This window comes from Asterias amurensis, chromosome 21 (assembly GCF_032118995.1).
Source record: "Asterias amurensis chromosome 21, ASM3211899v1".
In the NCBI taxonomy this organism is placed as follows: Eukaryota; Metazoa; Echinodermata; class Asteroidea; order Forcipulatida; family Asteriidae; genus Asterias; species Asterias amurensis.
In genome coordinates, this window is record NC_092668.1 from 4112882 (window position 1) to 4137527 (window position 24646).

General features: G+C 40.1%; 1 protein-coding gene and 1 non-coding gene across 2 annotated transcripts in view; one reads left to right on the plus strand and one right to left on the minus strand.

Moving 5' to 3' along the window:
• The first annotated feature begins 42 nt into the window (after positions 1 to 42).
• LOC139953322 (zinc finger SWIM domain-containing protein 8-like) overlaps positions 43 to 24646 on the plus strand; it is a 33959-nt gene continuing 9355 nt past the window's right edge. The window contains exons 1-13 of the mRNA XM_071952817.1: positions 43 to 178; positions 1418 to 1641; positions 14984 to 15128; positions 16160 to 16254; positions 16731 to 17011; positions 17293 to 17495; positions 18606 to 18807; positions 19040 to 20152; positions 20770 to 20910; positions 21429 to 21602; positions 21953 to 22127; positions 22557 to 22786; positions 23614 to 24226. Of these exons, the coding sequence (XP_071808918.1) occupies positions 1452 to 1641; positions 14984 to 15128; positions 16160 to 16254; positions 16731 to 17011; positions 17293 to 17495; positions 18606 to 18807; positions 19040 to 20152; positions 20770 to 20910; positions 21429 to 21602; positions 21953 to 22127; positions 22557 to 22786; positions 23614 to 24226 (3562 nt within the window). The 5' untranslated portion in view covers positions 43 to 178; positions 1418 to 1451. The remainder of the gene's footprint in view (positions 179 to 1417; positions 1642 to 14983; positions 15129 to 16159; positions 16255 to 16730; positions 17012 to 17292; positions 17496 to 18605; positions 18808 to 19039; positions 20153 to 20769; positions 20911 to 21428; positions 21603 to 21952; positions 22128 to 22556; positions 22787 to 23613; positions 24227 to 24646) is intronic.
• Trnan-guu (transfer RNA asparagine (anticodon GUU)) lies at positions 4318 to 4390 on the minus strand. The gene has a single exon. It is a non-coding gene; the product is annotated as a tRNA-Asn (tRNA).

The following is a 24646-nucleotide window of genomic DNA, read 5'->3' on the forward strand; positions in this document are numbered from 1 at the left end:
GTCGAGGTCTTCCGACCGCTCCCGAATGCACAGAGCCATGTTGTTATTGTTTAGGATAGCCTGTGTACTAGCTGTGGTCGTCGACAGCTGGATCATTCATTCACGTTGCAGAACGAACAAAAAGACTCTCACAAATCGTGACTGAAATGGCCAGATGAAGACAGTTTCATGTTCAGTCGTGAGTATATCATGTTTACAGTAGTATCCGTATTGTTAACGAGTTACCAGAACTACAAATGTGTGAGAATGAAGGAGATTTCTGAATATTGTAATTTCTGTGATCTGTTCGGCAAAACTGTACTATTAACCACCTTCTATACAGTGTAGTGTTCATGTGGTAAAGGAAGGGGATTGCATACAAAAAAGGAAATTATGTATTGTGTGTAGCCGTAGGTAGTGTACTGTTCCTTTAAAAAAGTACTCACAATGCATTGCTGAGGGGATCGCTATTTTGGTTGTAACTTTGTAGTATCAACATTCTCTTGTCTGTAATAAAATAATAACTTGAGTCGTTGAGAACACATGATTGGAGATTGATTGAGTTAGTAGTAAACTTGATTTGATTGATGTAAAACTAAAGCTAGTGAACCATTTTTTTGACTTGGTTGGTTCTCGATTTGATAAATATTAAAAAATATGCCACAAAATGGCTCTTGGTTTTTAACTAAATCAAGACAATATTGATTTGAAAATAGTAGTAGCGTGTTGCACTACTACTACCAGACATCTGGCAACCAATTTTTCACTCATTGTTGCCGAAAGCGATTTTGTTTGATTAATTGTTTGTATACATTTATAAAATAAGTATTGTAGTACTCTAGTAGTGAATAAAAAACTAAAAAGTGTTGGTCTGATCATGGCTGATACACACAAACAAATTTGGAAAAGATTCCGTATGGCGCCACCCGTTTTTCATTCGATATGAAATCATATAGTATCTAATTTACCTCTATGAGATATCCCTTTTTGTAAAAAAGAGTGAAAAAGTGGTGGCGCCTTACAGAAGTTATCCACAAATTTTGTTGTTGCTAGGAATTCCACCACATTGAAGGCTTTTAAATTTGTATTTCCTTGTATTAATGTATTAATGATTAAGTGGTTTGTTTGCACCCATCAATGTATTCCTAGTTGTATTTTGTATTTCCCTACCACTGATTCTGGATTTAGTTTAGGCTTGGTTTCAATTTTGGTAATAATAATATTGTACACGTTATTGTTTTATTTTTCTGGAATTTTTTGTATTTTGTATTTGTATGTTCTTTGTTGCTAATGGAATAATAAAACAATAAACAAAAAACATATTGTACGAGTTATTGTTTGTATTTAGTACCATTGAGCGCTTTGATAGTTTTGTGCACTTAATAAATGTTACTTATTATTATTTTTTGATTATTATTATTATTCCACTGTCTTGTAGATTTTACGATATTACTCACTCAGAATACTGAGATATGGAGTACATTTATGACTGGGAGGAACAAGATCGATTCTCGTTTGAAGACAGTGATCGTTTCGAAGAAGACTCACTTTGCTCGTGGGTGAGTGAAGCGGAGAGCGTCAGTAACAACAACTGGCGAGGATGGAGAAAAGGTGGCACCACGGGAGGCGGAGGGTCTACCCAATCCAGCCATTCAAATGAAGGTTTGTTTTATAAAAGTCTTCTTTCATCCTAAACTGTACTTAAAGATGCTATGTCAGATTTTTGGCCGATTTGACCAAAAAATTCTGATTTAAAATTCAATAGATATTTTGATGGGGGTCGAGAAAGTTACAAGCTTTCATTTGAGCCATTGCTCGAAAAAGTCCGCCAATTATTAGTAGCAGTGAAATAAAGAGCTCAAAATTAGTTTTTGTCGGGATCCCGACAATACGTATATCACGTGACCAATTCTTATGTGTTTTATAAGAAACGTTGTAAATTTTTGCCATGGTTCTTGACCATTAAAAGTAAAAGTTAAACTTTTTTTCGTTAGAGCGGGTGATACTCTATGAAATACCATTCACTCAAAACAAAATATTTTTTAATGTTTGGGGCCAAAAATCTGACATAGCATCTTTAAAGGATTTGGGTACTTTTTGTAAACACAAAACACAATGTCCACAGATTTACATTAAACTTACACAGTTTTAAGATAATGATAGTGGAAAGCTTACCTTCAAGTAGTACTTGCTGAGGTGCTGTAGTTTTTGAGAAATGAGTAAAACAATGTCTTGAGAAAAAAACCGCTTTAAATGCAAAAATAATTGAGATGAAAATTATTTTTGTGTCCTGTTTTACTCATTTCTTAAAAAGCTTTGTACCATCATAATCTTTAAATGATATGAGTTTTTTATAAATCTGTGGGCATTGTGTATCCAGAGTATCATCTCGATTATTATCGTATTTGATATGTCTTGAATATGGGCGTTACAAATCATCTACCATCAACAATGGGTTCGTATATTAATTTATTTTATGCACAATTAAGTCCTGAAACTTGTTGAAAATGCAACAAGTAATTCATAAAATCAATAATTTGAAGAAGCAAAAAACAAAGACAACTTTTAGCAAAATGTTGTAGGCCTGAATAGGAAGTAGCCAGCCGGGCCACTTGGAGAGAGTTATGACATGATGTCCGATGTTATAACTAGCAATTGGCCAGCGGACCTTAAAGGAACACGTTGCCTTGGATCGGACGAGTTGGTCTATAAAAAGCGTTTGAAACCGTTTGTTATGAAATATATATGGTTAGAAAGATGTTTTAAAAGTAGAATATAATGATCCACACAAGTATCTCTCAAAATTGCACGGTTTTTCTTTTTACGTCGCGAACTATCACGGTCGGCCATTTATGGGGGTCAAAATTTTGACCCCCATAAATGGCCGACCGTGTTATTGGACGAGGTAAAAAAAAAACCACGCAATTTCGAGGCATATTTGTGTAGATCATTGTATTCTACTTTTACATCATCTTTCTAACCATATGCATTTTATAATAAACGGTCAAAAACGCTTTTCAAAGACCAACTCGACCGATCCAAGGCAACGTGTTCCTTTAAGCCTTTTTGAGATATGGCGGACACAATGCTACAACACTACTGCGGCTTAGGGCACGTATGTACGCGCGGCCGATCTAGGTATTATATTCTTTATCTATGAGTTGCCCACATTTGGGGCGCGCGCGTAAAACATTGTATGTCCGCCATACCTCAAAAAGGCTTATGTTGATGCCCCTTCACCCTTTCTGAATTCCGACACCTCCCCCCCCCTCCAATGGAATCAACCTTGACCTTCAGAAGGGATCAGTTTCAAGGAAAAGCATTTGACTTTGAGGGGTGATTATTGGTTTGGTTGCCTTTGTTCATTTAGAGTCCATTTGTCCTCAAATGTAGATAAGCTCATTATGTATGCTTAGCTTGCAAGGGACTGGTTTTAATTTGATTAGTGGTCATCAACTGAAGGACTACATGTTGGTCACTCTTGTAGGTCATTCAACTGATAGAGTGAACATCTACATGTAACATCCATCTATAATATTCAGGCCTGATACATCATGAAGGCACCGAAGGCGATTGCCTTCATGCCCCCTGGTGGTTGCCTTGGTGCCCTTGAAATGCTCTGCAGTAGAAATTTACAATCTCCTCAGAGGGGTGCCCTTTACAAAGGAGAAAATGCTTTGGTGCCCTTGCCCTTTCAAAAACGAAGCATCCACCACCTAGGATATGTTGACAATCCTGACATAACCTTTTGCGGGGTTGTTGTTGAATGGGAGGGCTGTTTCGAAATGTTGTTTTGACTGTTCCCTAAGAAACTACAAGAAATTGTTTGATTTGACAGCAAAATTAGGAGGCTGTTGAATGTTTTTGTTGTAATTTACAGGAAACAAGAATCTTTTTTCATGAAGTTGTGGAGTCCATTGTCCAGTACTGATAATTGTTGGCAGTTGTTAGCACCTATGTAACGGGAGATAATTGAAGATAAGGCATTTTAATGTCACTCTGGAACAAAGGAATGTGTTGCCACACAGTTCTGCCATTAAAAGAAAGGACAGTGCACACATAGTCGACGTGCCAAATGTAAATTTGTAATCAATTTAGGCAGCACTTTTCGGCTCAAATTTTATGAAACTGAAGGAACTTTTCAATTATTTATTGCTTTCCCTAAAGACAGTTTATACCCATGGCTGATCAAGTGTACTTCATTATAATTGAAAACGTTGTACAGGTTGCTATCTGTGTACGTAACACTGTAATTCAAGAATGACTTTAGTCATACTCATACACAAAGATTTAAAAAAAAAACTTAATAATTTTGATTTTGGGGGTTGAACAAAGAATTGACTAGAGTGGGATTCGAACCAACGACCTCCGGATTAACATGCCGGCGCTCTACCAACTGAGCTATCTAGCCCTATATTGGTGTTCACCCTATTTTGTCACTATCTTTGTTCGGGGGTGCCAGTCAGAAGCCATAAAACTCCCGTTTAGCCAGGGATCACACCCAAATTACGATACAAGCTGGGAAGCGGCAGCCTGGGGATCATCTTAAGGGGATGCAACCTTTTGTTTCAGATATCAATATAAACCACAAGGGAAACTGACTGGGTAAGATTTTAAATGATTTTCGGGGTTGAACAAAGAATTGACTAGAGTGGGTTTCGAACCAACGACCTTCGGATTAACGTGCCAGCGCTCTACCAACTGAGCTATCTTCATTGTAGCCCAATATTGGCGGTCTCCATTATTTGTTTAAATATTGAACTTTTTCTTTGTAAAATTGTGGTACTTTAGTCAAGCGTTATAAATGTGAGTTAATCGTACAATGTCCGCTGTTATGTAACCATAGTAACATTTAAACCCATTCAATGACAGCCCAATGTTTAAGTTACAAGTTTACACACGTGTGAGGATTTTTTCAATTGTGCACATGTGTTCCGTTGAAAACGATGGTCATTTTCCACACTTTGCTTCTTTTCCTTTGTCCCCTTTCATAATTGTTTTGGGGGGGATTGTAAATTAATTTTGTAGTCAACAAGGTACATACTGGAACAATGGAGGGGTAAACACAAAGCCTGTTCCAGATCTTGAGTCCTTTGTTCCCCACACCTGTCCATGTGTGGGTGGGAAACCCATGGACAGCTTGATTGGTTCATAGACTTGTCTAGTCTGCTGACTGCTTTTGCTATATTTGTTTTTCCTGAAACAAACTCTTGAAGGTTTTTATGATTTTCATTTAAAAAGCAAATAAATGAAACTCTATTTGATAGGGGTGCACTGACCCTGTATTATAGAGTAACTTGGAAATGGATCTGGGGGCCAGTTCAAAGAACGAACAGAGGACTTTGCTAGTCTACATGACTCACTCAATATGAAGAAAAACCACACTGACTATAGTGATCCACACACACACAAAAAGAGAATTTGTGTGGCTTCGGTATTGAAGACATTGCATGGGGCATTAATTGTATTAAAACAGATGAGTCAGGGAAAATGTCTTTGTTTGGAATTCAAGATTGTAAGACCACACTGGAGGTCACCACCCCAACTGTTGTAATCTTCTGTGGGCAGAAGTCGTCTGCCACCAGTCCAATTGTACCTGGCGCTAGTTTTTGGTTACCATGCTAAACCACAGGTTACTTGAAATGTTACTACATCCTGTAGGCCTGCCGATATTGTGTAATGTTGTGGCTTCATGTTGAACAATGCTTTGTACTTAACATAATGAACTCCAGTTTTAAAGCCATTGGACCCTTTCGGTACAGGAAAAAAAAAAAAAGTTCACAGATTTACAACTTACAGGGTTTACAGAAGGTAATGGTGAAAGACTTCTCCTGAAATATTAGTCCATGAAATGCTTTACTTTTTTAGAAAACGGTAAAACAATATAAATTCTCGTTAGCGAGAATTACGGATTTGTTGTAAACACATGTCATGACCCGGCGAAACGCGCGAAAACAGGATTGGGTTTTCCCGTTATTTTCTCCCGACTCCGATGTCCGATTGAGCCTAAATTTCCACAGGATTGTTATTTTATATATAAGTTGTAATACACGAAGTGTGGGACTTGGACAATACTGTTCACCGAAAGTGTATAATGGCTTTAAAGGAACACGTTGCCTTGGATCGGTCGAGTTGGTCTTTGAAAAGCGTTCTGTAACCGTTTTTTATAAAATGCATATGGGTAGAAAGATGTTGTAAAAGTAGAATACAATGATCCACACAAACATGCCTCGAAATTGCGTGGTTTTCCTTTTACCACGTCGACTAACACGTCGGCCATTTATGGGGGTCAAAATTTTGACTCCCATAAATGGCCGACCATGTTAGTTTGTACAGTAGAGGGAAAACCACGCAATTTCGAGGCAAACTTGTGTGGATCATTGTATTCTACTTTTAAAACATCTTTCCAACCATATGCATTTTATAAAAAACGGTTACAAACGCTTTTGTTTTGACCAACTCGTCCGATCCAAGGCAACGTGTTCCTTTAAACAAGAATGAGTGGTGTTGTTGCTTCATGATGTACAATGTACAAAGTACTTGTATCCCACTAGTCTTCGTTCTCTGGGTATGTACATGGTGTACTGTATCAGTACAAAGCAGATGCATGATCCTACATGTATATGGTTAGTAAAAGGGGTAGGAGGGGGTCTGCTTTTACACACTTTAATTTGACCATGGAGGAAGGTCTCCATGATTTGACCATCAGGATCAGTACGGATGTCTTGGTTATTCATAAATTATCATGAAGAATTTGTAATTTTATCCATTGTGGATTTTCAATGTTGGTCACGTAACGGTGTGTTGTCTTTGAAATTATGACAACTTGGCCGCCCCATTTTTAACACCCTCCCCTCCGGTTTTGAAACACTGTCCCCCCCCCCCTCTGGGTTCATGAATATTTACTGGTATCCTGTGATTCAAGGACATGCAATGAAGCAAGGGTTCCAGGTGATTAAGAACATCCCATGTCCTTGTGTGAATAATGGTAATCTGAAGTTACCAAGAAAAGAGAGGGGGGGGGGGGAGGGAGGGGTAGTGTGATTCTAATCCAAGTTGTTTACTCACTGACATTATGATCTGTATGCAAATGAATTAAGACATTCTGAGATGTGGTCAGGTTTCTTGGTAAATGACTTATTCAGGAAGGAGAGTCTTTCATGACTAATGAAAGACTTTTCTCCTGGTGAGAAGATGTGGAATCGTTAAATGTAATCACAAGACCATGAGTAAGTGGTGGGTTGTGGTGTTAGTCAGGTAAATGCCGAAAGGAAAGGAAATTGATTCACTAAATTTAATGACTAAACTGTAATTGGAACTTACAAGTATTTGAATGAGATATTTATTGAGTTTATTCATTATTTATGATTTTTATTTTGATCCATCAAATATGCAGTGCAGCTTCACTGGGTCGACTGAAAATTTTCTCCTGAAACTGAAGAGGAAATATTAGAATGTTTATAATAGGGTGTCGTGGCCGAGCGGATAAGAGCACTGAACTCCAAGCAGTGTGGGTTCGAATCCCGGTCTTGACACTTGTGTCCTGCTTCTCTCCACCTAGGGATAAAATAGGTACCTGTGAGGGCAGAGATGGTTGTTGTGATTGATTGAGCCGAGTAGCGCATTATATGGTGAACTGAGATGGTTTAAGGAATGATTTAAGGCCCAGCGACCAGGGGTATTAATTTGAAGTGCCTTGGGACGCCCTTCGGGTGTGAAAAAGTGCTATAAAAACTGAATAATATTATACTAATATTATTAGTAGAACCATGCAACAAGGAATAAAGTGGTATACAAATTAAGGGGGGGGGGGGGGGTGGGGAAAGGGACTGGACATTTTCAGAGCTCCACCTTTGATAGAAAAGTCGCTGGTCATGGTGTGTTTCCGTCTGCAATGGGGTGGAGTAAAGTGATGGCTTGAAACGTAACTCAGAGAAAAAATTCAACAAAACATTCTTGAGAGTGATATGACAGTGTGTTTTTGTGCATGTTATGATCTGAACCAGTCTCAAACAAAGAGTTTTTTGTTTTTTTCATTTTTAAAGGCAGTGGACACTATTGGTATAAATTACTCAAAATAATTATTAGTATAAAACATTACTTGGTGACGAGTAATGGGGAGAGGTTGATAGTATAAAACATTATGAGAAACGGCTCCCTCTGAAGTCGCATAGTTTTAGAGAAAGACGTAATTTTCCACGAATTTGATTTCGAGACCTCAGTTTTAGAATTGGAGGTCTTGAAATCAACCATCTAAAAGCACACAACTTCGTGTGACAAGGGTTTTTCTTTCACTATTATGTCGCAACTTCTATGACCAAATTTTCACAGGTTTGTTATTTTATGCATATGTGAGATACACTAAGTGAGAATACTGGTCTTTGTTTGACAGTTACCAATAGTGTCCATGTCTTTAAGGAGAGTTTGTTGATAAAGTGATTGTTATCTGGGCCCACTGTACCCCCAGAGTGTTTGTGGTTTAACCTCAGGCCGCTCTGTGCTACTCCAGCTCCAGGGTAGTAGTTCAGACTCTGATCCTGAGGCTACCATACATGTATCGTGCAAAGTGCAAAACAATTTATATTCAACAAGTCGCTCCCAAGAGTTTTACAGATAAATAATTCTTTATCGTGTACATGTACAATGTAGTGTGGAAAGTAGAATAGATTTTTCAGATTTCAACACTTGTGCCTTTATCACCTATATATGAACAATGTACACTTACATGTAGTAGATAGAGTTGTGGACAAGTCTAATTATAGAAAGAGGGTATTGTTTTGCAAGTGCACATTGTAATATGTGTGGTTCCCCCCCCCCCACACACACAAGATATGCTATTTCAGTAAACACCCTTTATGACCTATACATGTAAAGATATCCAATTTTGATGACTTGAATTTAAAGATGGCATAAACAATAGCCCAAATTCATACATGTACATTGTAGAGCAGAAAATACTGCTAGGACATGTCTATCTTCACTATGCAAAATTGAGTTGGGCACCAGTTGCAGCAATGTAAACCTTGTGGAATTCTGGCAGGGTACCAGTTTTCTGTGTTTTTAGAAGGGTTTTTAAATGCTTACAGTACATGATTTTGAAATCGGGCCTAAGATTTTATACATGTTTTATAAAAATGCTAACTGCTCCCAGTTTGTAAAAAACGGGGCAATGCTTGGGTTGAAAAGACCTGTGATGTACACTCAATGGGCGCATTGTGCTATTTAAGGAAGAGGGCCTATCGAGGCGGTTACTTCATCTCTCAGATTCCCCGCTGGTGTATATCACCAGAATATCTAGCAGGGAACCAGTAATTGACAGTATCAATCTAGTAAGAATCTTAGCTGGTAACCATAGTTTCTGCGGTTATAAGATATTCTTTGTTAATGGTAAATTTGTGTCCGTGGTCATCTAATTGGATGACTGACACTGCTCAGAATCGACTCTGTCTTGTCAAGTCATAAGAATAATAGTGATCTATTTTTCATCAATGTTTTGTGCATCAAGAGTGTTTTTTCTTCTATTATTTTCTTGCAACCTCGATGACCCAATTGAGTCAAAATTTTCATGTTTGGATACATCAAGTGAGAATCTCGTCTTTGACATAAGACTAGTCTGTTCTCGACGTAGGCAAGTTACTCATTTTAACTTAGGAACTACCCATACGTTTTTTAATATCTCCTAAGACTAGTCCTAAGTTAGGACTCGTTGTGAAATCGACCCCAGTGCCTTTAATTAAGGTTATGACCGTGACCTGTTTCTTTTCCTTTCCAACTAACTTTGGATCTTTGCTTTGGTGTGATGCACCAAGCAGTCGCTTCTAAAAAACAGTTGTCAGCTAGCGAGAGGAAGGGAAGTGATATATCGGTTGACCAAGATACAGGACAGAATCCCCTGCAAGTTGAGTCCGATTTTACTTCTTCAGCATTTATGAGACATCATGTGTCTAGCCGAGAGATTAATGCCAAGACAACATACTCTCCCTCTTAAAGACACTGGACACTATTGGTAATTGTAAAAGACCAGTCTTCTCACTTGTGTATCTCAACATGCATAAAATAACAAACCTGCGAACATTTCAGCTCAATTGGACGTCGAAGTTGCGAGATAATAATGGAAGAAAAAACCACCCTTGTAGTGTGAGGTTGTGTGCTTTCGGATGCTTGATTTCGGGACCTCAAAATCTAATCCAGAAAGACTCGAATACAAATTCAAATATTTTAGAAGAAAATTACTTCTTTCTCGAAAACTACGTTACTTCAGAGGGAGCCATTTATCACAATGTTTTATATCACAGCTCTCCATTGCTTGTTACCAAGTAAGTTTTTATGCTAACAATTATTGTGAGTAATTACCAATAGTGTCCAGTGCCTTTACTGCCAAGACAACGTACTCTCCCTCTTAGACTCTACCTCTAGTCTTAGTCTTGATTCAAGAATTAGTGATTCACGCGTGACTGCCTTTGTTCTGGAGCTGAATGCTGCATGTCGGAGGGTGTATTTGTAGTCTTGTTTGAAGACGTTAGAAATGTCTTGTTTGAAGACGTTAGAAATAGTTTTTTTACTAAAACATCAAAAGAGAGGCTTCAAGCTGTGTAACATAACAAGGTGTTTTTTCCTTTCATTATTTTCTTGCCAAAGTGTTCACAGGTTTGTTACTTAAAGCTTACGTGGGATACACCAAGTGAGAATACTGGTCTTTGACAATTACCAAAAAGATCCCCCCCAGGTAAATAGAAAAAATAAAAAATGAAATAGAATAAATAAACTTCACTTTACAAATAAAGAATGCAAATGTTATAATGGTTAGGGTCAATATTGATTGTACAAACACAGCTGGCACATAATAATTGTACAATCCCTGACAACTTGTTAAAATGGAGACACACGTTCTTGATCTGCCTTTGCACTTGGACAAAGAAATACAAAAAACAAACAAAACAATCATTTTATTTTCAGAAGGGTTCTTTATCGTCTTTGTAACAGCCTTTTTGTTTGGTGCAAGGGGTGATCAGTGTTGCTCTTTAGTCAGCTGTTTGTTCCATTGTCAGTCATTTAGCTTTCTGGGTCAGCTCACAGCTTGGTCCCAACCTGTACCCACAATATGCCCCTGAAATCTGTTGTGATGGAATCAACAAAGGGATTGACTGCCCCCCCCCCCCCCCCCCCCCTATGATCTCAACAATCCATATAATGTGACAGTTTAGTCTGGAGAGAGCTCCAGCAATGTTTTTAAATGTCCGAGGTCACGCTGACATCTACTGAACTTATGGACTCTTTAATCTCTAGTAGCAACCTTGTAAAGTTTGTTCTTGAGCAGGGGTTGGGGTCATTGAAACTGCTTATTTGGCTTCTTGAGTGTAGAAGAAAAAATATCCTTGGAATTAGTCTTCAGAAAGTGTATTACCCTCCCTCACAAAACTGGCCTTCAAATGTCTGGATGCATACTTTTTTCTTGCTGACCTTAACAATCTTTCCTTCTTTTGTATTACCAGTTGCGTGTGTTTTCATAGGCTTACAACTTCTCAGCTGGGTCTGTGATCGCTTTCTTTTCTTGTCCACCATTGCGTCATTTTAAAAACAACCCTGAAAAACATTCTTTGAAATGTTGTGTGCTAAGTGGTCTCCTCATCATCCTCTCATGGCCAAAGTGGTGTTTCTTCAAAATTAGACAAGTCATTCCACATGGGATTAATTTTAGATGTTAATTTTGCATCGAGGTTAAAGGACAGTGGACACTATTGGTAATTGCCAAAGACCAGTCTTCTCACTAGGTGCATCTCAACATATATGCATGTAACAACAAACCTGTGAAAATTTGAGCTCAGTTGGTCCGTCGTAGTTGCGAGATAATAATGAAAGAAAAAACACCCTTGTCACACGAACTTGTGTACGTTTAGATGGTTGATTTCGAGACCTTAAGTTCTAAACTTGAGGTCTCAAAATCAAATTTGTGGAAAATTACTTCTTTCTCGAAAACTACGCCACTTCAGAGGGAGCCGTTTCTCACAATGTTTTACTCTATCAACCTCTCCCCATTACTCGTTACCAAGTTGAGGTTTTAAGCTGATAATTAATTCGAGTAATTACCAATAGTGTCCACTGCCTTTAAGCACTGTTATACTGGGGTACTTTCCAAAGTTCTGTGAAGACGAAAAATCCACAGGCAAAGAGGTCTAGTGGTATGGACATCTGCTCTGGCAATGCAAAGGTTGTGTGTTCGATCCCCCTGAATGATTCGCCCGTGAATTACTTGTCACAGATCTCGGGAAAGTACTGAGTATACGGTGGCTCAATACACATCGGTGTTAAGTAGGGGCCTAAGTGTTAAAAAAACAATTGTTAACAAATGGAGTTATCCTCTTGTGTGTTGATGAATCATGGTCCCTTTATCCGTGTTTGATTGAGATAAGAATCTGTTTGCAAATTATCATGCCAAGGAGGAATTGGCGGAGCACCAGTCCCAACAATGTGTTTAGAATCTGCTAAGCACGATTTGTTAACTGTGCTAAGCATGTGGCTTTTGCAAGCTTTTTTTGTACAAACATACAGTTTGAGAATTGGGAACTCTGGAAGGCTACATGTAGGTGGCAGAAGACTTGCCAGGTCAATTTTGATTGTTTTAGCATGCGCACATTTTTCCGAAAAACAATGGTTTTTCCCTCGCAAGTCACCTTCTGGGCCCAATTTCATAGAGCTGCTAAGCACAACAATTTGCTAAGCATTCAATTTCTTCCTTGATAAAAACAGGATTACCACCAAATGTTCATGTGATTTTCAGCATTTAGCAAACAAAAGCTGAACACTAGTGACAAGCAATATGCAACAAATGAAATTTTGTGGGTAATCCTGTTTTTATCAAGGAAGAAATTTCATGCTAAGCAAAATGTTGTGCTTAGCAGCTCTATGAAATTAGACCCTGGTGTCCCCAAAAGTCTTCCATTGGAAGCAGAATAACCATAAAATATCAAACCCTCAATAGTTGGGGTGTTTCCGAAAACGTCAAAATGAAGAATGAAAAACTTGTACAGTGTTGAACCATCATATCCTGTTATGATGGTTTAGGAAGACTTTACTGTGAGTGCTGGATCTGGAAATGTGATATCAGCCCAGTTTCCTGATCTGTGCGACACATTTTTTTTATCCCAGGGAGGTGGCAAGAAAAGACAACATGAATAAGTAAGATTGTTAAAGGGAAGAAAAACGCTCGGTAAACCTTTGGTTTTTGAAACTTCTGATTGTTTAAATCTTGTGTAATTATGTACAATCAAACTAACTTTGGAAAATTTCATTTGAAAAAATGGTCCGTTTTATAGCTGAAAATCCGGAGGGCTTTATTTCCACGCAGAAAGAATAATTCCAAATAGGAAAACACCAAATTATTTGATATAAAGTAATCTTTAAAGTGAAAGTAAAGTGTTGTTTGTCAATTTTCAATTAGAATAAAGAAAATGTCATCAAAGTTACCGGTCACACTTCGGTAAAAAGAAAACAAAGATTAATGTTCGCCAATTTTGTTGTCAGAGATTCTTACATGGCGTAAAGGGGGGGGCAATCAACATGTATTGTCACACATCAATGGCTTGAGGCAAGGTTTAAACTGAAGCAACTGGAAGTAATGTTCCATCTCGGGGAAAAGCTTTTTCTCGGCTGAACATTTTCTGTTTTGTGGTTTTCAGTGGTGGAAATGGGAGAGATTGGGGTGGGGAATTTATAGCAGGAACGACTTGTCATGACTGAAAATGTTTAGCCTCTGTTTTACGACGAGTTCAAGGCTAGAGTTTGTGTTGTTATCATGCAGGCAGCAAGCCATGTCTGGGAGCCCAGGGCTGGTAGCAATGGGTCAATAACAAACTAAATTGCTGTCTGGTTTTGGTTTCTTTTGTTGCCCTTTCATTCTTTTGATTGGGGGGCCAAGTGAGGACCGCAATATGATTGATTTGTTTACTATTTTTCGATGGATTAAACTGTTATTTTTTTTTTAAATAGTTTCATTTTAAGTACAGCCGCATGTTACCTACTACATGTATCAAAAACATCCGACCTACATGTATATCTTTGGAAAGTTGATGCTTTGATTTAACAAAATTGCTACAAAACCTATAAATTTCAAAATTTCTTTATTTAAATCTAATGTGTTAAACTTACATTTGGGCTAAAGAAAATTCTTCGGTTTTACCCATGCACTGATGGTGTTTTGTCTGTGTCCTGTGAAAAAAATCAAGAGGCATGTTACTCGGGTAGCACTCAAACCCAAGACCTTTGCCATTCTATATGTATATGTAGAGCAGATGTCTTACGGAGACCACCGAGATTGCTTGGTAGCTAGAGGAAAAACATGTATACCTTGGGTAATATATGTTCAAATGTGTATCAGTTTACCTAGATGTATACCAATGTGTGTAAAAAGCACTGTTTTAAATTCAGAACATTTCCAGATGAAATTTGTGGGTTCGAATCCCACCTTGGTGGATTTTTCACTGGAGTCGTCATAGGACTGAGTAGGCCCTATACAGTGCTTAAACACACATCAATGTTTGGTTAAAACCAAAGAATAATCTACGTTAAAGCCATTGGACACTTTCGGTAAACAGTATTGTCCAAGGCTCACACTTCGTGTACCTCAACTTCGATATAAAAAAACAAACCTGTGAAAATTTAGGCTCAATCGGTCATCGGAGTCGGGAGAAAATAACGGGAAAACCCACCTTTCTTTCCGCACATTTCGCCGTGTCATGACATGTGTTCAAAATAAATCCGTAATTCTCGCTATCAAGGTTTGATATTGTTTTAATGTTTCTCAAAAAGTAAAGCATTTCATGGAATAATATTTCAAGGAAGTCTTTCACAATTACCTTCTGTAAACCCTGTGAGTTATTTGTAAATCTGTGGACTTTCTTTTTTTTCTGTACCGAAAGTGTATAATGGCTTAAAAATGAAGAATCAACACATCTTAAGTTACCTTAACAAATTAGTGACTTAGTTTTATTTTTGTTTTCCAATGCAGTTATTCAATTGGTAGAGTTAGCTGCTAAGACCGTAGCCCTCCATTTTCCATTTGAGGTTGTGGAGCGAATGTACCCTCCTGTCCCGGAGAATCTTCAGCTGAGAATCGCTTTCTGGAGTTTCCCTGAGAACGAAGAAGACGTCAGGTAAGTTTCAAACTTCGTTCATAGTCTGTGAACATGTTTGTGAAAATTATATATATTTGGTTTGCCGTATCACCATGTGTGTATCTACTTGCCAGGTAGAGTTTGTTCTTTAGAGAAGTGTCTTGCTATATTTTCTACTACCACAGAGAGAGACTTCTCAGTTCTAAAAAGAACTTTTCTAACCTAATCTACCTGGGCGGAAGGTATAGAAAATCAGCTGGGACTACTACTTTAGCTTAAAGGATCGTTATCAACTGCACTACCGCGGACTGAGTTCTTTACAAAATTGTTCTCCTTTGTCAAAATTGTTTTGTTTTTACGGTCATTAATTTTATGTGTAATTTCCAAAGGTGCAACCCTCCCTATAAGTTGAGTTGTCAATTTGGCCGTTGTGATTTTGTAATGTGAGGCCAACTTGGCGATGAGTAATTAAGATTGATGGACGTCCTTGATCGGTCAGAGCTCTTTCGGAAATTGAACCCTAGTCAAGGCTTTGTTGGCAGCAGTAATAATAATGACAATATTTATGCTGATTACTTAAAGCCATTGGACCCTTCCGGTACAGAAAAAAAAAAAAAGTTCACAGCTTTACAAATAATTTACAGGGTTTACAGAAGGTAATGGTGAAAGACTTCTCTTGAAATATTAGTCCATGAAATGCTTTACTTTTTGAGAAAACGGTAAAACAATATAAATTCTCGTTAACGAGAATTACGAATGTGTTATAAACACATGTCATGACACGGCGAAACGCGCGAAAACAGGAGTGGGTTTTCCCGTTATTTTCTCCCGGCTCCGATGTCCGATTGAGCCTAAATTTCCACGGGATTGTTATTTTATATATAAGTTGTGATACACGAAGTGTGGGACTTGGACAATACTGTTTACCGAAAGTGTATAATGGCTTTAAAAGTATCTTTTATGTTAATTTTATGCAGACTTGTGTTTGCTGGGTAATATACTTAGTTTTGCACCATTAATCTATCAGCCATTCAGTGATTATAACAGCTCATGAATATTCATTTATGCAGATTATATTCGTGTCTGGCCAATGGCAGCCCCGATGAATACCAGAAGGGGGAGCACATGGTCAAGAGTAAAGCCGTCAAGGATGCTCTTCAAATAGGTAGGAAGAATTAGAGCAGTGTTTCGTAAGGATTTATCCATGCAACAAGTTTGCTATGTGACCTGATGTTTCCACTGTGATCTATCGACGGTATTCCTGGCAAGTGGTAAAACTTACTTAGCAGTCACTGTGCTCGTCAGAACTTTTTCAGACCATAAATATTTTTCGCAAGACCTCCAATGGCAGGTTATGGCCTGTCACGGCATGTCTTGATGTGTTGTGGTAAATAAAAGCTTTGGGAAAAATCTAGCCTGCAGGACTTGTTATGGTTTGGTCCTCTTGCGACGTAATAAAAACTAGAGAACTGGAGTAGTCCATTGGGGTGCACAGGGGTTTCCCTTAACTTTTTTTTGTCACTCGCCCGCCAGACAAATCAACAACAATTTTGGGTCGCCCGCAAGTTATTTAACTAGCCCACAATTCCCAATCAAAGTGACCATTGTTATCTCTTGTCTGTCGTTGTCTGTCATTGACAGGATTCCATCTGAGCGGGACAGTCGTGCCCTCCCAGGGAATGACACAGCAGGGTACCTTCAACGTCGCCATCACCTTTGATCGTCGCCGTATCTCCTCTTGCTCCTGTACGTGCTCCTCGGCGAGCAAGTGGTGCAGTCACGTCGTTGCTCTGTGTCTGTATCGCATCATCCATTCCACTCAGGTCTGCTTGAGGGCACCAGTCTCTGAGTCACTGTCGCGTCTCCATCGAGATCAATTGCAGAAGTTCTCGCAGTATTTGATCAGTGAACTTCCTCGTCAGGTAAAAATTTATTTGAAAACAACTTGAATTTGTTCTAAAGTGTGTTTCATCTCGAGGAGTTATGCCCTGTAGCGAGGTTTTTCTTACTTACTGTTTATTTTTCATGGCTTAAAAACTTTGTTGTTGTAAATTATTTTTGTTTGATATTTTGAGTGAACATTAAAGACTCTGGACACCTTGGTAAGTTTTTATGACAACGATTATTTTGAGTAATTACCAATAGTGTCCAGTGCCTTTAAACATGAAGACGTTGAGAATCTTGACCTTGTTTGACCTCCTAGATCCTACCGACAGCCCAACGCCTCTTGGATGAGTTGCTCTCCTCTCAAGCCAATACCATCAACATGGTATGTGGAGCCCCCGACCCTACAGCCGGACCCTCGGCCTCGGAGCAGACGAGATGGTTCCTGGACGATGCCGTCATGCATGAGAACATTAAGAAAACACTGATACGCTTCACAGGACCAACCCCCATCGTTTTTAGGTATGATCAAATGATTGGAACTAAGCAAAATTTAACCAAATTGTAGCGACATAAAAAGAACAAAAGAGGAGTCTAAGTAGAATTTGCAGATTGTTAAGTTTTAAAGTGCTTTAATGGTATGTCTCCTGATTTACCTAAATTGTTGTATCTCACGCGAAAATGCTCCATGCTACAACATTTTACCTCAGGGTGTACTAGTTTTTTGTGTACATCCATTCTTTTTCATACGAGATGGCCGAGCGGATAAGAGCACATGACTCAAGCTCTGGGCCCAATATCATAGCTCTGCTTAGCGGCCGATTTTTTGCTTACTGGCCGATATTTTGCTTACTGTGCGATTTCCATTTCATAGCGCTGCTAACCGTAAGCACACGAAAAGGCATGCTAACCTTCCGGTGCTTACCACACGAAAATAAATGACGTCACAATGCAAATCCACGATACACACGCAATATGGTCGCCCAATTTTTCTGCTAACCTGTGCTATACGCTAAGGCTTAAGCAAATTTTTCTGCTACAGTAAGCACGCAAATTTGCTTACCGTTAAGCAGCACTATGAAATTGGGCCCTGCCGTCGATTTCACAAAACTCTTCATAACTTAAGACTAATCTTAGGACTTACGACGAGTCCCAACCCTGCACTGTAGCATGCAGACCTTAAGATTAATCCTAAGTTAGGACGATTTACTTGTCCTAACTCGAGATAAGACGAGTTCTAACTCTTTGTGAAATCGACGGCTGGTGTTTCTGTACAGCAGAGTGAGGGCTCAAGTCCCAGTCTTGATACTTGTGTCCCTGAGCAAGCCACTGAACCATTACTACTGCATCCTTCGGATGGGACTAAAAACTGTTGGTCTCGTGTGTTGTGTTACACACGTATAAGAGCCAAGTGCACTCATAGGTGTTCCTGGTTTGATTGACTGCATATTTTGCGCCACAGCATCTTTTAAACGTTGTGCTATGCAAAAGAATTGGTCGCATAATTCAAAATGTAGCTCTGCATACCTTGCAGGAAAATACTGAACGTTGAAGCGCAATGTGCATCACTAAGTGAGGGTTATGAGAGCTAAGAAGCCAACATTATTACTATCAATTTCCCCCTGATTGTAGTGACGTGACATCACTGTACCTTTCGTCGAGTGCACCTCAGGCAGCAGCGGAGTGGACCAATCTTCTGAGGCCGCTGAGGGGGAGAGAACCCGAGGGCATCTGGAACCTTCTGTCCATCGTCCGTGAGATGTGCCGCAGGAGGGACAGTAACGCTGTCAACCTGCTCAAGATCATGACGGAGGAGTGTATCTTGTGCGATCAGGTAATGTGATGGAGTTCTGTAGGCACTGTAGAGTGACAATTTATTTGTAGTTCTTTAGCCACTGACAGGATTTCTCTTGTTAACCCATGAATTTTGAGGATTTCTTTTTTCCTCCGAAAGAATTGCTTGTATTTTTAATAATTTAGTTGCTTGGAAAAAATGCTACAGACCTCTCTATACAGGAATATTTACTGACCTTTTGAACTGTTTGATTTGTCCAATTGTCTTCTAGATCGTCATTTGGTGGTTCAGCACTGGAACGTCCGCCCTTCATTCTCATCACGGTAACCACGGTCACCGTGCCAACAGTAACAGCACCACTGCAGTTGCGCAGCACGCCTGTGCCAGCATGTGTGATGAGATTGTGTTTCTATGGCGTCTCGTAGCCCTCAATCCGGCGATCACCCCGCTCGAAAGAGGAGAACTTCAGGACGAGCTTCGCAAATGGCATCTTCAGGTCATCGACAAAGTGCGGAAGGGCAGAGGACCAAATTTCGCCAACACCGTCGGCAATGTGACAAATGTTCGTCGTGTCGACATTGAGGTTTTCACCGGTTTCAAACCAGCGATTGGAGCTTGCCTCATGGACTGGAAAGATTACCAAATCGAAGGGGTCACTTACACTGACCCAAAGGCCAACCGGGACGAAGCCATGAAATACAGAGCCAGTAAAAGGACTCCCCCGCACACCCAACAGAATAAGCCCTCCCAATCGGGTCCACCAATCACGACGGAGGAAGCGGCCTGTCCCACTGTGGCAGAGGTAGATTCCAAATCATCCGGGGAGCCGCAGAAGGGTTCAAGCAATGAACTACACAGGTTAAGTTCCTCTGAATCCATCGTCAGTAGCAGTAGTTCGGGAGTAGACGACCAACGTGTGCTGAGCTCCAGCCGATCAGAAGATACAGACTCTGATTTTCAGGCTATCGACTGCACCTGTCCCAAGGAGACCGGTGCCGAAGGAGGGGCAACAAGGACTAGCAAACTTTGTGCCGTGCACCACCCCAGTGCCCACTTAGAAACCCAAAGTAGAGACGCCAAACCAGGCGGGAAACGCAAAGTCAAAGTAAAACACTTACAGCACAATGAGTCTGTTGACTCGGCAGAGGTTAGTCTGGAGACCCCACCGAAGGGTCAGCTGCCAGACTCGGATTCCTCGCTCGAAGCTGGTTCCCATGGCAACCAGCAGGTCAAAGGTGACGTTGACGAGGCTCAGCATTCCGGGGATGAGTACCAGGTGTATTTCTACGACACCAAGGCGAAACTGTCGGAACAGACGCCCAAAAAGAAGAGCGACGCCCCCAACCCGTTTTCTAGGATTAAACGGATGGAAGACAAGATTGAGGTAAAGCTAAAACTATATTTGAAGTTTCATATGTTATTGTTCATTGTCTACAAGTTTTTACTTGTTTGTCCTTGAACTCCCACAAAATGTTGATATTTAAAGTTCACGCTGCTACTGTTCATATTCTAAAATTGTGAACACATTTCCCCGGGGCTTTCCGCAAAATGTTGATCTTTGAGGTTTCATGCTGTTGATAATGGTAATCTAAATGTTTTTACTCATTTGCCCGGGCTTCCACAAAATGTTTGTCTTAGAAGTTTCACGCTATTATTGTTCATAATCTAAATGGTTTTATTCACTAGTAGAGTAGAAAATTTCACCCGTCGCCCAGGCATGGTAAACATTTTGAGCTACAAGCTGTGTGGTCTTGTGTTTTTATTTACCAAAAGGGGAGCTCTACCTCCTTAGAAGTGCTGCTCAAATCTAAAGGCCGAGTCACACTGCAGCGATAAGGATAACGATCACGACGCAAAGACAACGCATTGTGTTGGTTGAATCACTACACGCAGAATACGCACACACTCATTCAACCAATAGAATGCGTTCTCTTTGCGTCATTGTCATTATCATTATCGCTGCAGTGGGACCGGGCCTTAACTCTGTCTTTTGCTGTACAGATCATGTTTTCCCGAGCGGAAGCTCTACACGCCCACGGTTACACGAGGAATGCTTGTAAGCTGGCAATAGAGCTCGCTGAAGAGATGCTGGACAACCCTCCTGAGCTGAATAACCCTCCTCCCAGTAACCTCTCCAACAGGGTAAGTCAAACCTCTCCTTCAACCCTGGGGCCCAATTTCATAGAGCTGCTTAAAGACAATGGACACTATTGGTAATTGTCAAAGACCAGTCTTCTCACTTGGTGTAGCTCAACATATGCATAAAATAATAAACCTGTGAAAATTTGAGCTCAATCGGTTGTCAAAGTTGCGAGATAATAATAAAAGAAAAAATACCCTTGTCACACGAGTTGTGTGCTTTCAGTTGCTTGAATTCGAGACCTCAGCTGAGGTCTCGAATTCAATTCAAATATTTTAGTGAGAAATTACATCTTTCTCAAAATGTACGTTAACTTCAGAGGGAAGTTGTTTTCATTGTTTTTTCATAATGTTTCTCACAATGTTTGGTACTATCAACAGCTCTCCATTGCTGGATGCCAAAAGAAGTAAAAATACAAATACACGCAAATTGTCCCTGTCGTCCAGCTACACACAGGGGTAAACTTGTGAAAATTATTTTGTTGATATTCTTTTCTTTTTTTTGTGATGATGTTACACAGGCGCGTAAGAAGCATGTACATCTACAGAGCACGTTAGCTACGATGACGCTAGCGAAAGCTTCATTCCTCTGCAGCGTCCTATCGGAGCAGCCTGACTGTCACCATCTAGCATTCAAAATAGGGATGTTCGGACTGGAGTTGCCTAGGCAACCAGCATCAACAAAGGCTCTGGAGGTATGAGGAATTGTAAATACTTAAATTTCCAGTGAAATATAATTTAACTGCCAAAATATTTTTTTACATTTATTGACTACTTCCTCGCCTGACATCAAACAGGGGTTAAAACTAGCATTAAAAGAAAATGTGCTGAATATGTTCAGTAAACAACTCAATTTATAAACCACTTTATCTCAGTTTTATTCTCTCACATCTCTGTTGGTGTTTCTACTTTTGAACCAAAAGTGGTATAATCATAGGGTTTTTGCAGGATTTAAACAAAGATTATGCTCCTTTTAAATGTATAAACAAACAAAATGAAAAATTACCCGAGTCGTCATTTTGCATGTTTTTTTTTGTACCTTCAGGTGAAACTAGCCAATCAGGAGTCTGAATTAGTGGGTCAATTGAAGCGTCTGCCGTTGACGTTAACAGAGTTAACGACGATACGACAGTTAGCGCAACATTTGCACGAGGGCACCCTTGTGCTGAGGAGCGCAGCTTTATTGGCAAGCTTCATCTTCGATGCATTGTCCTTGCCAGGTATGTGTGGGTCAGGAATAAAATTGTTAAATTAATAATGATAATAATAATAACTAGTTCTTAAATACTGCATTTTACAATTACATATCAATGCAATTTACATTAGTACCATGGTCTTTGAGGGTTTTGTCAAATGCAATATCAACCTCCAGCAAATTAGATAACATGTGCCCAGGACTTTTACTGTTCGGGGCAACGGGTCTTTTTCTGCAGCATCAGCCCGGGTGTGGAACCAACTGAAAATCACACCTGTTCAAACAAGCACACTCACACAATCCTTAGCCCTAACTTGTCTTCCTCCTCAAGCGCCATAAGAGCCTTCTTTAGGCGGATACCGGCGCTATGTTAAGTTAGCTCTATTATTTTTGTTATAACATTTTATTACAACACTGCAAGTTGAATATACAATACAATCTTTTGATACTCCAGGTCAGACCTCCTCCTTGAGTCGTTCCCACAATCGTTGCGTCTCGTCACGAGACCGTCTCCCTACCGATGAGACCTGCGGGTTTGACGCAGCCGTGGCAGCCCTGGCGGTTAAGATCAACGTCTCTGAGTCGGAGCATCCCCTGCTGTGTGAAGGGATTCGGAGACAGAAAGGGGAGCTGAGCACAACGCTACTGGTGCATTATAAAGACGATCAGAGCAAACTCAGGAAGGTTGGTCTCAGTAGTAGTACTCGTCTCATCAAAGTGTTAATACAAATCAAATAGTTACATGTTTTGGGTACTTTTTGTACGGTACAAAACACAAACATGCACTGATTTATATTTAACTTTTGAGAAATGAGTAAAACAATTTCACAAAAATAATTTTAGCACGTACAGTGATTTACATGACTCTCCTGAAAAAATTGCTCTGTGATTTTCACTTTTTTTCTTAAAAACTTGACAACTAATGAAGCTGAAACTTCTAAAGGTAAATTATATAACATACATTTTCATTCACAGTGAGTAGGGATTCATATCATGGCCAAAAACTACAAAAGTTACCAAAACCCTTTATAATGGAGAATCAATTTGAAGGGTTGAGCCTCTGTTATGAGTCTGGAAACTTGTAAGCAAAAATTTGTATTTCAATGAGTAATTCTGTGTTTAATTTATTAAAACTTGCAAAAGTACAGGGATCAATTTCATGGCTCGGCTTACCCCCAAACTCTGTGCTTGCATTCACCATTCTAAAAATTTCTGCTAGCTGTGTAAGCGAAGAATGCCTAGTAGCCTGGAGTATAATGCACATGCACAATAAAACATTTCCTGCTAACCTGTGAAATACGCTAACATTAATGCTTAGCGCCGTTTCTTTGCTTAGCGATAGCAGAGCCATGATATTGGGCCCAACTGTCTTGAAAAAAATGTTTGTCATAAAAAGTTTTTAAAAAAAGGTTGAGGGGTTATTGTGTCATAGATTTGTGGAATTCTGAAATTGGTGTTTTACCTTGAGGCAGTTGAAATCAGTACGATTTGTGTCATCTCGTTTGATTTAGATTCTAGATGCGCTTCTTGACAAGCAAGGTCCTCGGACACAGCGATCCTCCCAGCCCGTCCCTACACCTTCCCCACGCCCCTCTCAACACGATGGTAGTCATAGCAACGCATCATCGTCAATGGTCGAGGAAGACAACTCCGATCGTAGATCTCATCAGAGTAGAAGCCCTCGAGATGAAGGGTCCGGGGAAAGAGCACCTGAAGTGTCTCATCACGGTCCTGACGCAGCAACTTGTAACGTCCGCCCCGACCCGAACGCCCCTCCGCCTCCTCGTAACTCCGCCCCTTCTCAAGACACCCCAAGTATAGCGAGTTGTATTCAACACTTGAACTCTCGTAAGTCGCTCTCACCGGACCGATCGAACGCTCCGACGGCGGCGGCGGCGTCGCGGGTGATGCCCTCCCCGTCTCAACCCCCGAGGCCGTCCTCCGATGTCGTCGCTACTGGCTGGAACGAAGACCCGGCAGCATGCTCAGGAATGATCTCAGTTGGGCCGGATATCGACCAGTGGAGGCAAGCTCAGACCAGGGCCAGTGGGAGTGGCAGTGGGCGGAGTAGTAGCTATATGTACTGGGGGAGGATATTCGGCAAGAATCAGAAACGAAGCAAAGGTAAGAAACGGCACAGTAAATTTTGTTAATAGGAGGTAGTGAAAGTGATCTCTCTCTCTGAAGTCCAAAAGGGCATCTGCCGTCCCGTGGTGGTCCGAGAAACAAACTCCCTCCAAGCCTCCCTGTCCAGAGTGGTTTTCGTAAGCTCATGTACATGCATGCTATTTCTTTTAAGTGCATGAATGTTGTCAGTCCCCCTAGCTTTCGGCCTTCCTCTTCCAGCACGACCAGCAACACGTCCTTCCATGCACTGCTTCTCATGATATCTTTATGATAATAGTAATAATAGTGGTTTCTTATATTGCGCTAATATCCGTCACTCAGTGACGCTCAAGGTGCTTCAACATTGGGTACTTTCCTGCAACGTATTGTGGAGCCACATTTTGAAGTACATGTATGAGATCTATTCCATTACATGGC